The sequence below is a fragment of the Salmo salar genome, chromosome ssa15 (assembly GCF_905237065.1).
Source record: "Salmo salar chromosome ssa15, Ssal_v3.1, whole genome shotgun sequence".
Lineage (NCBI taxonomy): Eukaryota > Metazoa > Chordata > Actinopteri > Salmoniformes > Salmonidae > Salmo > Salmo salar.
Window position 1 is genome coordinate 38,197,511 of NC_059456.1, and position 16,940 is coordinate 38,214,450.

General features: G+C 43.6%; 1 protein-coding gene across 10 annotated transcripts in view; it reads left to right on the forward strand.

Annotated features, from left to right (window-relative positions):
• The window catches only part of LOC106571378 (protein FAM184A), a 107,708-nt gene that overhangs the window by 46,212 nt on the left and 44,556 nt on the right, over positions 1-16,940 (forward strand). For all 10 annotated transcript variants that reach the window (XR_001320920.2, XR_006759173.1, XM_014144394.2 and 7 more), the window contains 4 exons: positions 601-1,455; positions 6,566-6,701; positions 9,616-9,797; positions 13,620-13,805. Coding sequence is in view for 8 of the 10 variants with exons in the window: in XM_014144394.2 (XP_013999869.2) it covers positions 601-1,455; positions 6,566-6,701; positions 9,616-9,797; positions 13,620-13,805 (1,359 nt within the window). In the remaining 2 variants the exon portion in view is untranslated. The remainder of the gene's footprint in view (positions 1-600; positions 1,456-6,565; positions 6,702-9,615; positions 9,798-13,619; positions 13,806-16,940) is intronic.

Below are 16,940 nucleotides of genomic sequence, written 5' to 3' on the forward strand. Positions count from 1 at the left end.
GCATATAAAATATGGATACAATTCATTGAAAAGGGCATTTTATTTTCCATTTCTACTCTATCTTCTTATGACAGGCGTTTTCAAAAGTATTAAAGTGATGAATTATTGACTAGGTTTATCTGGTGACAAAACAAATAGCCTTATTCCGTAGGGCAGCAGCCTCGAGCCAGCACCCTGGATCAGTAGAGGGGAGGGAGGATTAAGATTAGGGGGAATTTCTCATGGCTTTTGAACTGTAAATGTAAAACGTATTTCCCCCCTAAATTCTGTGTGACCAGAAAATCACTTTGTAGCCAGATTATCCAGGCTTTCAGTTGGAAGTCAGTTTTGGGATTTAAAGGTCAACCACTCACTTAACTGTCAATCATCTGTCTCATAAGTATTTTTTTGACTGTTGCAGGAAGTCAAAGTAATGATAAACCTTCAAGGTATCCCTTTTAGTTTGAGGACAATTCTAACACATCCCCACACAGTTTTAACTTTCTTACTGATGAACATTTACTTTGATCTCCAGCACCCACTCAAACAAGCCATTGGATGTGTTTGTTCTATGCTGTCCTTTTTCAACCACCATACTGATGCTCTCTCTGCCTCCCCAAGGTGATCTACGCTCTGAACACCAAGAACGACGAGCACGAGGCGGCCATCCAGACGCTGAAGGAGGCTCACGAGGAGGAGGTGCAGCAGATCCTGTCGGAGACACGGGAGAAGATCATGCAGTACAAGAGTAAGATCAGCGATGAGATGGACCTGAAGCAGCGCATCCAGTCGCTCGAGGAGTCCATGGAGCTGCACGAGCGCATGAAGCGCCAGGCCCTCGCCGAGTTCGAGACCTACCGGCAGCGTGTGGAGGACATGCAGCTCTGCACCGAGGCCCAGCACACACAGCGTGTTGTCACCATGTCCCGCGAGGTGGAGGAGATGCGGCACTCGTTCGAGGAGAAGCTGCGCTCTTTCGGCACGGCGCAGGCCCAGTTTGAGCAGGAGAAAAAGCTGGCCCTGGAGGAGCTAAAGGCCAACCATCGGCAGGAGGTGTCGGAGCTGCTCCGCAGCCACCAAAGCCAGAACCAGAACTACAGCAAGGACCAGGAGAAACTGGGCCAGCTGCACAAGGCGGAGGTGGAGTCCCTGTCAGAGCGTGTGGAGGAGATTAAGGGGGACAAGAAGAGGCTGGTGGAGGAGTACGAGGCCAAGCTCAACAAGGCCCAAGCCTTCTACGAGCGCGAGCTGGAGGCCATGAAGCGCACGCAGCAGCTCACCGCAGATAACCTGCAGGCCTGGAAGAAGACCGAGGCGGAGCTGCGGAGGGAGTTCCACATGCAGGAGGCAGCGCTGCAGAAGACCCTGGGGAAGCTGCGCTCCGAGCTGCAGAGGGTGCAGGAGGAGGCCCGGGAACATAGGGAGAAGTCCCACAAACTGCAGGCCTCGCTCACTGCAGCCGAGAACAATATCAAGGTAAGAGAGCCTGTGGAGATGCCCAACTGTGGCTTAAACATCCTAATGAAAGCCCCCAAAGCTATTAGAGTCTTAAAGAGATACATGAGTGAACTTCATAGTAGAGGATATGTAGCATTGATGTTAAATTATCACTGTAATCTTTAAACCATGTAATCCTTAAACCCAGAAAGCAGTTAATATCTTAATCCTGAAAATCCCATTGTGGTTTAATAGTCATTTAATGAAATGATTAGAAGTTAAAATCAAACTTTGAAGTGCACAGGATTAAAAAAGTGCAATCCACAGTTTGATCTAAATTTAAGGGTCCATTTAAATTGCCATAATTAGACCTCTTCATCATTCACTCTCCTAATGTCTAATCATGGTGATTTTAGCAAAAATGCTCCTACCTAGAATGCTCCTACCTAGGGTTACACGATATGGGAAATGTTTTTATCAAATATTGCGGTTGCGATTTGATGTGCGATATAGATTAAAACAGTTAGGTGAACTGTTGGAATCATATAATTAAGCAATAAGGCTTGAGAACCTGGGGATTATTGTGTGATAACTCCCGAATAAGGCCTGTTTTTAGGAGGGGGTTATCACACGATAATCCTGGGTTCGAGGGCCGTATTGCTTTTATAAAATTGGCAATATTTTTAAAATATTAACGTTTTCATTAAAAACGTTGTTTTAATGAGAACATTTGTTTTATTTCAACCTTCCACCAGACGATATAGTCCGGGCAAAAAAACAGTTCTTAGTTCTGAAGTTGCTAACCAAAGGCTAGTCGTTAATTCTATTCTCATGTTTTGATCCTGTCGTTCATTCTATTCATTCCATGTTGCTATGCTAAACAAATCATTGGTATGTAGCTAACTAGCAGAGGTTTAATGAGGATGAGAGACAATGATGACAAGATAAATAATTTATAAATAGGCAACAACCAGCTGATTGTCCAATAAAATATTGCTAGGCTAACGTTACTAGGCTAACATTACTTCTCCTTTGCTAGCTAGCTAGCTAGCCAACTAAAGCTAACACACAATCACATCAAGCAGCTGAAATAGCAGCAAACTATGTGCACTTCAGTTTGTTTTATCTTAGTTTCTATTGCAATTCCTTTGGATATATCCATTATCATTATTCTAATGAATGAATTTGCCTGGCTCAGAGAAGCTGTCAGTCTCGTCACGTTCAAATGCATGGCACGGTGGAGATTGCAAAAATAACTTTGCTTTGACTCTGGTTGTTACAGATATTCCCTTTCAGTCAGCCAAAGGCCTAGTCTCTGTAACATGTATTGGTGGATCTATGTTAGCTACTTTCTCTGAATGTATTTTAATGGATAGCTCCCAAGAGCTCTTCCAGTCAGTTTAGTATGGGATGGGTGCTCAGGTGTGACACGATGATATCAGCCATGTCGCCACAATTAGATTTTTCATTAAGGGAAACAAAACAAACGTGGTGATTAAAGCATATCCTCTCCACCTGAACAGCTCATCACACACACACACCAGAAACTGCTCATCAGGGAAATCATACCACACGGACCAATCAGAATGCATCCCCTCTCTTACTCCTAACAAGATGTTTATTTTACTTTAGCTAGCATTGTTTGTCTCTCTACAAAACATGCAGATGTAATTTAAAATCAAATCAAATGTTATTTGTCACATGCGCCGAATACAACAGGTGTAGACCTTAGCGTGAAATGCTTGCTTACAAGCCCTTAACCAACAATGCAGTTCAAGAAATGGAGTTAAGAAAATATTTACTAAATAAACTAAAGTAAAAAAAATTATTAAAAAGTAACACAATAAAATTACATAATAATAATAACAAGGCTATATACAGGGGGCACTGGTACCGAGTCAATGTCCATGGGTACAGGTTAGTCGAGGTAATTTGTACATGTAGGTAGGGTTAAAGTGACTATGCATAGATAATAAACAGCAAGTAGCAGCAGTGTAGGGGGGGCTCAATATAAATAGTCCTGGTGGTTATTTGATTAATTGTTCAGCGGTCTTATTGCTTAGGGGTAGAAGCTGTTAACCTCTTGGGGCTAGGTGGGACGCTAGCGTGCCACCCGTGGTGCACTCCATCAACAGCAGGTGCATTTCAAGAGCGGCAAATTTGAATCCAAATAAATGTCAAAATTCAAATTTTTAAAAAATACAACTATTTTACACCATTTGAAAGATAAACATCTCCTTAATCTAACCACGTTTTACGATTTCAAAAAGGTTTTACGGCGAAAGCATAAATTTAGAGTATGTTAGGACAGTACATTTACAAGAGTTGTGTGTAATGTTTTGTCAAGTCAAAGACAGGGTCACCAAAACCATAAAACCAGCTAAAATGATGCACTAACCTTTTACAATCTCCATCAGATGACACTCCTAGGACATTATGTTAGACAATGCATGCATTTTTAGTTCTATCAAGTTCATATTTATATCCAAAAACAGCGTTTTACTATGGCATTGATGTTGAGGAAATCGTTTCCCTCCAATAACCGGCAGTCAAGTCAGCGTGACAAATTAAATAATTAAAATTAGAAAACATTGGTAAAATATTATATTGTCATTTAAAGAATTATAGATTTACATCTCTTGAACGCAATCAACTTGCCAGATTTAAAAATAACCTTACTGGGAAATCACACTTTGCAATAATCTGAGCACTGCGCCCAGAAAAATACGCGTTGCGATACAGACTAGACGTCATGTTGGGGAGATCTAAAATCGAAAATACTATGTAAATAATCCATTACCTTTGATTCTCTTCATCAGATGTCACTTCCAGGTATCACAGGTCCATAACGAATGTAGTTTTGTTCAAAAAAGCTCATCATTTATGTCCAAAAATCTCCGTCTCGTTAGCACATGATGTAAGCCAGCCGGACTTCTCGTCATGAACGAGGGGAAAAAATATATTTACGTTCGTTCAAACATGTCAAACGTTGTATAGCATAAATCATTAGGGCCTTTTTTAACCAGAACATGAATAATATTCAAGGTGGACGAATGCATACTCTTTTATAACGTATTGGAACGAGGGTACCCAACATGAACTCGCGCGCCAGGTGTCTAATGGGACATCATCGTTCCATGGCTCTTGTTCGGTCAGATCTCCCTCCAGAAGACTCAAAACACTTTGTAAAGGCTGGTGACATCTAGTGGAAGCAATAGGAAGTGCCAAAATATTCCTAAGCCCCTGTGTTTTTCAATGGGATAGGTTTAAAGTCAATACAACACATCAGGTATCCACTTCCTGACAGAAAATGTCTCAGGGTTTTGCCTGCCAAATGAGTTCTGTTATACTCACAGACACCATTCAAACAGTTTTAGAAACTTTAGAGTGTTTTCTATCCATATATAATAAGTATATGCATATTCTAGTTACTGGGTAGGATTAGTAACCAGATTAAATCGGGTACATTTTTTTTATCCAGACGTGCAAATGCTGCCCCCTAGACTCAACAGGTTAAGGAGCCTTGTGGACCTAGACTTGGCGCTCCGGTACCGCTTGCCGTGCGGTAGCAGAGAGAACAGTCTATGACTTGCATGACTGGAGTCTTTGATAATTTTTTGGGTCTTCCTCTGACACCACCTAGTATATAGGTCCTGGATGGCAGGAAGCTTGGCCCCAGTGATTGGGCCGTACGCACTACCCTCTGTAAGTGCCTTACGGTCGGATGCCGAGCAGTTACCATACCAGGCGGTGATGCAACCGGTCATGATCAGTCTATGATCAGCTCCTTTGTCTTGCTCACATTGAGGGAGAGGTTGTTGTCCTGGCACCACACTGCCAGGTCTCTGACCTCCTCCCTATAGGTTGTCTCATCGTTGTCGTTGATCAGGAATACCACTGTTGTGTCGTCAGCAAACTTAATGATGGTGTTGGAGTCATGCTTGGCCACGCAGTCGTGGGTGAACAAGGAGTACAGGAGGGGACTAAGCACGCACCCCTGAGGGGCCCCGGTATCTATAAGGATAGATATAAACCGGACCTTATGAGGGAATATGGCACGTAAGGCCTAAGATACTTTACAACTCCATCTTATCTTCAAATTGATATTTGGCAAGATTTCTTTGATTTCCACCGAGGCATTCTTAAGTTGAATATCATATTTTAGCTTGAGGACATATAGTCCTGAAATCAATGCATTTAAAAAACAAGTACTCCCCACACCGATCCTTCAGAAAAAGGTTTACATTTTAAATTGAAATCTTAGTTATTTAGCAGATGCTCTTATCCAGAGCGACTTACAGGAGCAATTAGGGTTAAGTGCCTTGTTTAAAGGGATACTATGGGATTTTGGCAATGAGGCCCTTTATCTACTTTCCCAAAGTCAGATGAACTCGTGGATACCATTTTTATGTGTCTGTGTCCAGTATGAAGGAAGTTAGAAGTAGTTTTGCGAGCCAATGCTAACTAGCGTTAGCGCAATGGATGGAAGTCTATGGGTATCTGCTAGCATGCTACATTAGTCTACTACCTCTTAGCTTCTTTCATACTGAACACAGAGACATATAACATGGGGAATTACATAAAGGGCCTCAATGCCAAAATATTCCTTTAAGGGCACATCAACGGATTGTTTTTCATCTAGTCGGCTTAAGGATTCGAACCAGCGACCTTTCGGTTACTGGCCTGATGCTCTTAACCTCTAGGCTACATGCCTCCCTGCTTCGTACTGCCCCACCAGACAAGTCAATATATTTACCAATGCATTAGAACTCCACTTCCATATGGACTATATTCCCATGGGAAATGTAAATCTAAGTGACTATTTCATGGCCAGTCCTTGAGAGCAGTAGAGAACATGCACCATACTGTAAAAGCTGTCCAATTAAGAATGAAAAGTGGCTAGTTTCTCAAGCTCTACATCTCTACAGAGAGAGTGCAAATGCAGGAAAGAAAAGAGTGATAGAGAGAGAGAGAAATTTAAGTGATTATTAGAGCATATGAGTGAGTGAGTCGTGTATATATACTGTTTCATTGTTCTGGCAGAGAGAATGAACATGGGTCAGGAAGTTGACCCTGTGCTATGTGTGTCTGTCTGTGCCTCAGGAGGGTAGGCTAACCTGTGCTCTGTGTGTCTCTGTCTATGCTCCAGGAGTTGAGCAAACAGCTGGACGAGGTGACGCAGGATGCCGAGATCGTGGAGATTCGACAGAAGGAGGCGGAGTGTGAGCTGGAGGCCACCAGAGATCGTGTGCAGCAGCAGGCCACAGAGATCCTCCTCAAAGCCAGTGAGCTAGCATGCCTCCCTCCTCCCCAGCCTTCTTATCCTACACTCTACGCTATCCTTCTCTTCCCCTCTTCTTCCTTCCTTTCTCTGTTACAACCCACACTACCTGAACAACACTAATAACCACAATTTGAGTAATGACCCACACCACTCTTAGTCCAAACTTGATTTCCCCCAACGTTTAAGTCTATGGACAGTTGAAGTCGGAAGTTTACATACACCTTAGCCAAATACATTTAAACTCAGTTTTTCACAGTTCCTGACATTTATTCCTTGTAATAATTTCCTGTCTTAGGTCAGTTAGGATCACCACTTTATTTTAAGAATGTGAAATGTCAGAATAATAGTAGAGAGAATGATTTATTTCAGCTTTTATTTCTTTCATCACATTCCCAGTGGGTCAGAAGTTTACATACACTCAATTAGTATTTGGTAGCATTGCCTTTAACTTGGGTCAAACGTTTCGGGGAGCCTTCCACAAGCTTCCCACAATAGGGTGAATTTTGGTTCATTCCTCCTGACAGAGCTGGTGTAACTGAGTCAGGTTTGTAGGCCTCCTTGCTCGCACACGCTTTTTCAGTTCTGCCCACAAATTTTCTATAGGATTGAGGTCAGGGCTTTGTGATGGCCACTCCAATACCTTGACTTTGTTGTCCTTAAGCCATTTTGACACAACTTTGGAAGTATGCTTGGGGTCATTGTCCATTTGGAAGACCTATTTGCAACCAAGCTTTAACTTCCTGACTGATGTCTTGAGATGTTTCTCCAATATATCCACATAGTTTTCCTACCTCATGATGCCATCCATTTTGTGAAGTGCACCAGTCCCTCCTGCAGCAAAGCACCCCCACAACATGATGCTGCCTCCCCCGTGCTTCACGGTTGGGATGGTGTTCTTCGGCTTGCAAGCGTCCCGCTTTTTCCTCCAAACAAAACGATGGTCATTATGGGCAAAAAGTTATATTTTTGTTTCATCAGACCAGAGGACATTTCTCCAAAAAGTACGATCTTTGAACCCCATGTTCAGTTGCAAACTGTAGTCTGGATTTTTTATGGTGGTTTTGGAGCAGTGGCTTCTTCCTTGCTGAGCGGCCTTTCAGGTTATGTCAATATAGGACTCGTTTTACTGTGGATATAGCTACTTTTGTACCTGTTTCCTCCAGCATCTTCACAAGGTCCTTTGCTCTTGTTCTGAATTTGATTTGCACTTTTCGCACCAAAGTACATTCGTCTCTAGGAGAAAGACGCGTCTCCTTCCTGAGCGGTATGACGGCTGCGTGGTCCCATGGTGTTTATACTTGTGTACTATTGTTTGTACAGATGAACGTGGTACCTTCAGGCGTTTGGAAATTGCTCCAAAGGATGAACCAGAATTGTGGAGGTCTACCATTTTTTTTCTGAGGTCTTGGCTGATTTCTTTTGATTTTTCCCGTGATGTCAAGCAAAGAGGCACTGAGTTTGAAGGTAGGCCTTGAAATACATCCACAGGTACACCTCCAATTGACTCAAATGATATCAATTAGCCTATCAGAAGCTTCTAAAGCCATGACATAATTTTCTGGAATTTTCCAAGCTGTTTAAAGGCACAGTAAACTTTTGACCCACTGGAATTGTGATACAGTAAATTATAAGTGAAATAATCTGTCTGTCAACAGTTGTTGGAAAAATGACTTGTGTCATGCACAAAGTAGATGTCCTAACCGACTTGCCAAAACTATAGTTTGTTAACAAGAAATTTGTGGAGTGGTTGAAAAACAAGTTTTAATGACTCCAACCTAAGTGTATGTAAACTTCCGACTTCAACTGTATATATCAACGACTTCATGTCATGAAATATTACAATGATGTTGGTTAACATTTACGAAGTCTTTGCACCAGTTTGCATCAGATATTTTCACAGGTACACAGGCTCAAACCTACTGTATATAGGCTTCCAGCTATTCTCAATTTTGTGTCACGCGACTCTTTCCTTATCGCTTGTGTGATGCATTCCCAGTGGATGGCAGAATGAACCAGAACCCAAATAGACGTTTTTAATTCATTCTGGAGGTAGGTAGCGCCAACTTCAGCTAGTGTACCTGTTGACAGAAGATTGTGCTGTGACAAATCACTTCCCGGTATCCCGGCAACAGAGGTCCAGTGTGCTCTGCTGCCTAGCCCCAGCTCTGCTCCGAGACCTCTTCACCCCCTCCTGGCTCTGGAATGTACCCTGATGGGGAGAGGGCTTACATAGACCCCCTCACCTAGCTCTTACCTAGCCCTGCAACATCTGTTGTGGTTCAAATGCCTGTCATACCGTGGTCAAGGTATACAACAAGGACAGAGAGAAAAAGAACATGTTTGCCTTTGTCTGGAATTTTCCGTGGTGCCTATTGTGTAGTACTGTATATATCTGTAGCCCCATGTTTGGCATCAGACACAGAGAGGCTGCTGCTGAAAACACTCACCTCTTAGCTGTTGGAGAAACACTTAGACTATTAGCATCACAGCTACTTGGGCTTATCTGAACTGCTGTAACATAACTGTTTAATGGGGAAATGGTGTATCCCTGCATTAATGGTAGTCATGAGCCCAAGGAGGTGAAAGCCGTGTTCAAATTAATTACGCCCAGTTTAAGGCGTGCTGCACTTTGTACGGTCTATACTGCAGCGAGCCCTGCTGAATACTCACAGCCATGCCTGTGTGATCTCATTTGATTATTAGTGATGCCTTGCTGCGTCAATATTTCATCTGGCAATGAAATACTGGCTCACCGAAACGTCAATGTTTAAACAGTACATTGACCCAGGTCAACTCTCTATGGTTATACTGCTGTTACAGGTAATGTCATTCTAATAGCCCTGTCTGGCTGGACTGTTTGTCACTGTGTTCTCTCTCTTCATCTCTATCTCTCTCTCTCTTCCTCTCCTCTGCAGGTCACATTGGCAGCCTGCAAGCCACTCAGATGAACCACGAGGCAGCCATCCGGGACCTGGAGTCTGAGAAGTCTCGTCTGAAGGACAAAGTGGTACGTCTAGAGGAGGAACGCGGGTCCCTGCAGAACAAGTCCCAGGCACTGGAAGACAGGCAGAGGCAACAGATTCTCTCCCTGGAGAAGGTGAGCCTTCAGGGGCGTGGAGAGAACTGTATTTCTGCCACTGGAGACTGGAGTTGTCTGAGGACAGACTCTTATTCTGCACCAGCTCCTCTAAGGAGAAAATATTAGGTTTGAACGTGTTTACAACAGATCTCCCCAGTTAAACACTCCTCACTGATTTAATGGGCATCAGCTGCTGCAGGGCCTAAATCCACTCCTCCATGTTTAATTCACTGCTAGTGCTGAGCGATTAGTGCTTTGCGAGGTCGGTTTGACTATTAAAAAATAATCACGGTTTTCAATTTGGGTTTCAATTAAAAAAAAAACATTAAATGCGTTATCAAATAATGACATTAAAATGATTTTAGAGCTTCCCTCAGCCATCACCTGCCTTCTTCCTGACACTGACAGTGGGTTGGTTGAATGCTGTAACAACACAGAATTAAGCAATATGAGCCCCATGATGGTAGTAGTGAATGCCCATTACTGCTTAACACTTATTAACCATCATTGATTCACTTACTTTACTTATTTTACTTTAATAAAATATTACAGTTGTGTATATTACTTAGTTTTTTTGGTCTTTTCTTATTTTTCATTCCGTCATCATCTGATCTCTGCTCAGACAGTATCAGCCAGCCAATCAACCATCTAACGTTATCTCACGTTTCTGTGGTGAACTAGGTTTAATATTTGCCTAATGAAAACATTCCAATCAGCCCCTCGTCCCACATAGTTCTTGAGAAATTCTCTGGTGAATGATTTGATTTCTCCCTAGAGAAAACGGCGCGTTGAGCTCGCTAACTAAATGGAATTTAAGTAAATGAACCGACGTCGGTCAATTAGTTGTTAAACAACCGAAAGAAAGCCCAACATTTTGATTAATCGCTCAGCGCTATTCACAAAACTCAACATCTTGGAAAGAGAAGTTACTGGACAAAACCATTTTTTGTTGCCGTTTAGCTGATTATTTCGATTTAGCAGACTACACTTTAGCTGTAAATAGACATCCATTTTGTGTCACAGTTCGCTTCATATATCTCAACTATTAGCCATGGCTGCTACTTCCACTATAGTCAGCATTTTTCTTTCAGCCATGCTTTCTGGTTGTAAAATAGCATTTAACTTCAATTATTAATGTCAGATTACACATAAAAACTCAGATTTTACGACTAAGTATTTAGATGGCTCCTTGGAAAGTCCTCTGTGCTCTCAGGAGTTACGGAGCCCTGAAATATGCATGGCTTCTGAACACACAAACCTGCAGATGGCCATGCTCCTTATTTACCAACAGTAGCGCTGAAGACAAACTGCGCTTCCCCCGTAAATGAATGTCAAGTATCATCTATTTTTCATTCAGCGTTTACATTATGGTAAAATGTACAGTTGAAGCTTTCGCAATATACCGTTCTGCATGACGATATCAGTGGAGGCTGCTGAGGGGAGGACGGCTCATAATAAGGGCTGGAACGGAGCGAATGGAGTGGCATCAAACCATGTGTTTCATGTATTTGATATCATTCCACTTACTCCGCTCCAGCCATTACCACGAGCCCGTCCTCCCCAATTAAGGTGCCACCAACCCAGGGGCGGAAATCCCGGGGGGGACACGACCCCCCCCATCCTGGGAAAAATATGATTTGTCCCCCCCAATATATCACTGAAACATAACTATGTAATTTAAATAATATTAATAATACGCAATGAAAGCAATTGTGCTGATTATAGACACTTAATAGCGCGTTTTTAAGTTTCAAAAGATTGCGACCCCCCCGCCCTTTGCCTCACAATGGTTTGATCCACTGCCAGTTCCTTAGCTTGCTACGTAACTGCCGTGAGGTTCATCCAGTCAATCGCGCACACACACTAGCTGAATATGCAGAGCTAGCGCGCAAATATTAACTATTAAGCTAGCTAGTACCTATTCCATTTATGTGGCGTCGTCAAAGATGGAATCAGCATGCAGATGATGTTAGTGCTTCAAAGTCCCTGTGATAAGGTTAGCGATAAACTGAAGTCCAAACTGAACAGAACTACACTCTCATCTACCATTGTCTTAAATATATTTAATGGTCTCGTTGCAAAAGCTAAATTGTCGCAAGGGAACTTTTATTTATTTATTTTATTTCACCTTTATTTAACCCGGGTAGCAAAGATTATAGCAAACACCACTGAAACTGAATTGGTGCTCGCTAGCTTTGTAAATTCAGCTATTGTTGGAAGCCAGCCAATATGAAACAAACTATTAAAATTACAAAAGGTTGCAGCATATGTTGTGTAAATGGTGAACTCATACAGCTGTCAACTCTTGTCATTTTAATCCGTTTCACATTTGCTAGCTACCTTTTAGATCGAAGCCCATATAGAATGATTGAAGATGATAGAAGCCCATCTCCTACTGTAAATAACCTACACACTGTGTGTGTAGCCAGCCAGGTAGAAAAATGGCAGAAAAATAAAAGACGGACATCAGAGTATTTTTCAATACACCAAAACGCATAGTAAGAACCCTGGTAGCCTAATATCTCAAAGACTAGTTGATAAAATGTTCATAAGAAAGAAATGAAATTCTAATGGAAATGTTAAACAATGATGTAATTAGGCAGAGCAGGCAACAGATGGCACACAGACAGTAGAGTTGGGGACAGATATGCAGGGACAGACTGGCAGAGACAGGGAGTCTTTGTTTGGCAACATTATGAAAGGTTCTCAATTTTTTTGACTTGTAAAATAGGAACATAATTGGAAAATGCCATGGATACCCCCACTCTCAACTTAAACTGGTGACTGAACTACGATTTGTTAAAGGCAATGGTATTGCTGTTGTGATTAGTTGTGTAGTTTTGGGTACCGGTAGTTAGGAGTACGGCAAACACCTTATTTCTTTGGTTCCTCAATATACATTTACCATATTACAATGTAGGCTATGTGTTACAGCACTACTTTTGGTGTCCCCCTCAGGAATTGCTCTTGAGAAAATTTCATGTAATTGTCCCCTCCAAAGTGGATATCAGATTTTCGCCCCTGCACCAACCTCCTGTTATCAATACGCTCTCAAGACAGGGAGCGTGTTCTGTTGACAGTGACCCACACCCCTCAATGCTATGTCCCCTGTGTCTCAATGACACATTTTTAATTTATTTAACCTTTATTTAACTAGGCAAGTCAGTTAAGAACAAATTCTTATTTACAATGACGGCCTACCCCGGCCAAACCCGGACGACACTGGGCCAATTGTGCGCCGCCCTATGGGACTCCCAACCACGGCCGGATGTGATACAGCCTGGGTTCGAACCAGGGACTGTAATGAAGCCTCTTGCACTGAGATGCAGTGCCTTAGACCGCTGCGCCACTCGGTAGGCCTAGCCACTTTTACCGCAATGCTGTAGCCTGAAAACCTGACCTCATCTCTCCAGTTCCCAGGAAGTCTTCTGTTCTGTTTGCCATTACCATAGCCTTGAGTTAGGTGTTACTATGGCAACCTGCTGTGAATGGAGGTGTGAGTGAATTGAGCAGTAATCCAATGGGCCGCTGGCATTCTGAGAAACGCCGCTCTCTCTCTTGTCTGGTAATAGAGGCCCCTCTCTCCGTTCGTTTTGGCTTGCTGCTTGAGCCTCATCTCTGAATGTAAATAATGTGTCAGAGAGGATTTGAAGCATCTTCAGGCTGTCACTTTCCTCCATTACAAGACACCAGACAGCCGTTCACGTGTTACCTGTATGTGACTGACTCAAGCTCACTCAAATGACCAAGGAAGTAGAAATAAGACAGTAATGACTTTAGCATTGATTTGATTAACACAGGGCATACTGTCATGGTCTTGTCTCTGTGTTGTTCCGTCAGACTCTACGGGAGGAGAAGCAGATGTATGAGAAGGAGATGGTAAACATGCGTGCCAAATACGAGGACGACGCCGCCCACTTCAAAGAGTCACAGACCCGTGCGCTGGAGGAGCTGTCGAAAAAACACCGGACCACCCTGGAGAACACACAGACTACTGCCGAGACGGAGAGGAGCTGGCTACTGGCCGTAAGAAGAGTGTACACACACACACACACACACACACACACACTGCAGTGAAACTGCACCTACACACCTCAGCAATGCGATGGGATTGGGCTTTCCACTGCAGAAATGATCACTTCACCTCCAAGCTATGATTTGCTATGATTTGGCTGTTGTTATGAATAGCAAATGGCCTTGGCTTATGGTAATACATTATCTAATTGCATTATTGTGCAGATCTGTACCAAACTACACTCCTCTGCTCTTGCAGTGCACAGTGCCATTACAACCACCCTAATGAACCAAGTCACACAGGATCCAACAGCAAGACTAAACAACAACAGTTGAAACAATGATTCTCTTCTATTATTGAATGTGGGAATAAGAGAAAAGGTCAATGCTGAGTCTGAACCTTATTATGAAAGCCCAATGATTATCAGTTTGAAATAGGTTTTTAATTAATCACGGACTACAAACAGATGGTGGAACCACTCTGTAGAGACCGAGAAAGAGAGCCGTGGAGAGCCAGAAAGAGAGAGAGGAGAAGGGAGAGGGAGAGAGACTCATTACCAATGGCAGAACAGCTTATCTTTCCTCCAAGTCCCTCCATGTCATTTGCATGCATGAATTCCAGGCTTTGCTGTGCTGGTTTGGGTCTACAGCTTGTCAGAGCTACTTGTCAAGGCAGTCCCATGAGTTTTGAGAACAACTCTATGCTGGTATAGCTTTGAGTACCCTCAAGTGCTGCCTGCCATTCCACACAGAACACAGAAGTGCTGTTACTATGGATGTCTAGTGGTTTAAAATCATACAGAAAGAGATTGGTTATATTGGTTGACAACAGACCCATCCCAAAAAAATCTAGTTTTCTTGCTGTAATGTGGTTTGTCACTAGTCTCCCTCAGCTTTTAGGGCCCTGTTTTGCTCAGTTCTTGATTAGGTCTTTCTCTCTGTTCAGCCTTCTCTGTATGAGAGCCCAGTGCATTGTACCTCCGCCATGTCTATCTCTCTCAGGTTGTGTCTGTGTCTCTCAGGTTGTGTCTATCTCTCTCAGGTTGTGTCTGTGTCTCTCAGGTTGTGTCTGTGTGTCTCTCAGGTTGTGTCTGTGTGTCTCTCAGGTTGTGTCTGTGTGTCTCTCAGGTTGTGTCTGTGTGTCTCTCAGGTTGTGTCTGTGTGTCTCTCAGGTTGTGTCTGTGTGTCTCTCAGGTTGTGTCTGTGTCTCTCAGGTTGTGTCTGTGTGTCTCTCAGGTTGTGTCTGTGTGTCTCTCAGGTTGTGTCTGTGTGTCTCTCAGGTTGTGTCTGTGTCTCTCAGGTTGTGTCTGTGTGTCTCTCAGGTTGTGTCTGTGTCTCTCAGGTTGTGTCTGTGTGTCTCTCAGGTTGTGTCTGTGTGTCTCTCAGGTTGTGTCTGTGTCTCTCAGGTTGTGTCTGTGTGTCTCTCAGGTTGTGTCTGTGTGTCTCTCAGGTTGTGTCTATCTCTCTCAGGTTGTGTCTGTGTGTCTCTCAGGTTGTGTCTGTGTGTCTCTCAGGTTGTGTCTGTGTCTCTCAGGTTGTGTCTGTGTGTCTCTCAGGTTGTGTCTGTGTGTCTCTCAGGTTGTGTCTGTGTGTCTCTCAGGTTGTGTCTGTGTGTCTCTCAGGTTGTGTCTGTGTGTCTCTCAGGTTGTGTCTGTGTGTCTCTCAGGTTGTGTCTGTGTGTCTCTCAGGTTGTGTCTGTGTGTCTCTCAGGTTGTGTCTGCCTCTTTCCCAGTGTGTTCTCTGTGTGTGACAGGGCCCAGAGCTCTGCTGCCTCAGCTCCAGTCCTGCAGGCAGTAGAGCAGTGAGAGGGCCTGTACCCGGGCCTAGCACCCACGCCTCGTTAAAAACTACCATGACAACTCATCTCCCCACCCCGCCGCGCTCTGCTCAGCCCAACCACTCAAACACACACACACACACATGCACTGTTCCAGGACCTGCCTAGGCCGAGGTGTTGGAGATGCTGACAGAACCCGGCTCTCACTCTATTAAATAACTAGTCTTTTGTTTTCTATCTGCTTGAAAACATCTGCTGCAGTGACATGACTAAACTGTCTGTTTTGATATCCCTGACTGATAACATATTCAATTAAAGCACTCAAAAGACATGCACGATTGACTCAGCCAAATTGCAATTAGTCATCTTTTTATTTCTCAGCTCGGTAGCTGCCAAAGGCTCCTGTCAACTCGTCCTTCTCCAACATGGTTGCATGATTTACTCTTTATGTAATAAAATATCGGCCAAATGACAGATGTTGGGTTAAGCCGATGTAATTAGCCAGTCCCTTGTTTATATCAGGGCCGGCCAACCTAACGCCATTGTGGCCACTACTCTCTGGCTATTTGAAGGATGACAGTGGCTTTCCTCATGGGCTTTGGAATGTGTGTACGTGCGTGGGTGTCTCTGACACACAGTCACCCTGTTCATTCTTCATAGTCAACACATTTTCCTCTGTTTCGCCTTCTTGTTTTAAATTGGAGGAAATGGAGGTAACGACCCCTCTTGTTCTTTCACCAGGATGGTATTTGAGTTCCGGAGTCTCATCTGCAGAGGAAGACTGTGATTACACCTGTCTGCACCTCACCAGCTGCTTTCAGGAACCTTATCTCAGGCAGACAAACGTTGGTCGATCCCGTGTGTGTGTGTGTGTGTGTGTGTGTGTGTGTGTGTGTGTGTGTGTGTGTGTGTGTGTGTGTGTGTGTGTGTGTGTGTGTGTGTGTGTGTGTGTGTGTGTGTGTGTGTGTGTGTGTGTGTGTGTGTGAGAGAGAGAATTTCTCTATCATCTCTGCTTCCTCACTGTCTCAAATGGGAATGGAGAGAGCGGAGAAAGGAGAGCATAATGAAAAAGGGTCTATGTTTGTGCGGCGGTGAGTCACCGTAGTCGCAAAGAGCAGCTTGACAAGTCCATGTGACGGCAGCTGACATCATATTTTGGGCCAACTCCCCCAGGCTCTTCCTCTGCGTACAGCACAGCGAGAGAAGAGAGGGAGGAGAGTCATTTTGTCGTCAGCACCAAGGTGTGGGATGGACCTTTAGTTTGGACACTGAGATAGAACTAGTGACCAGTCAAACTACCGTGGCCCGGCTGATGGAGACTTTGTGTGGCACACTAAACGTTTAGAAGTTTCTTCACACACACACACACA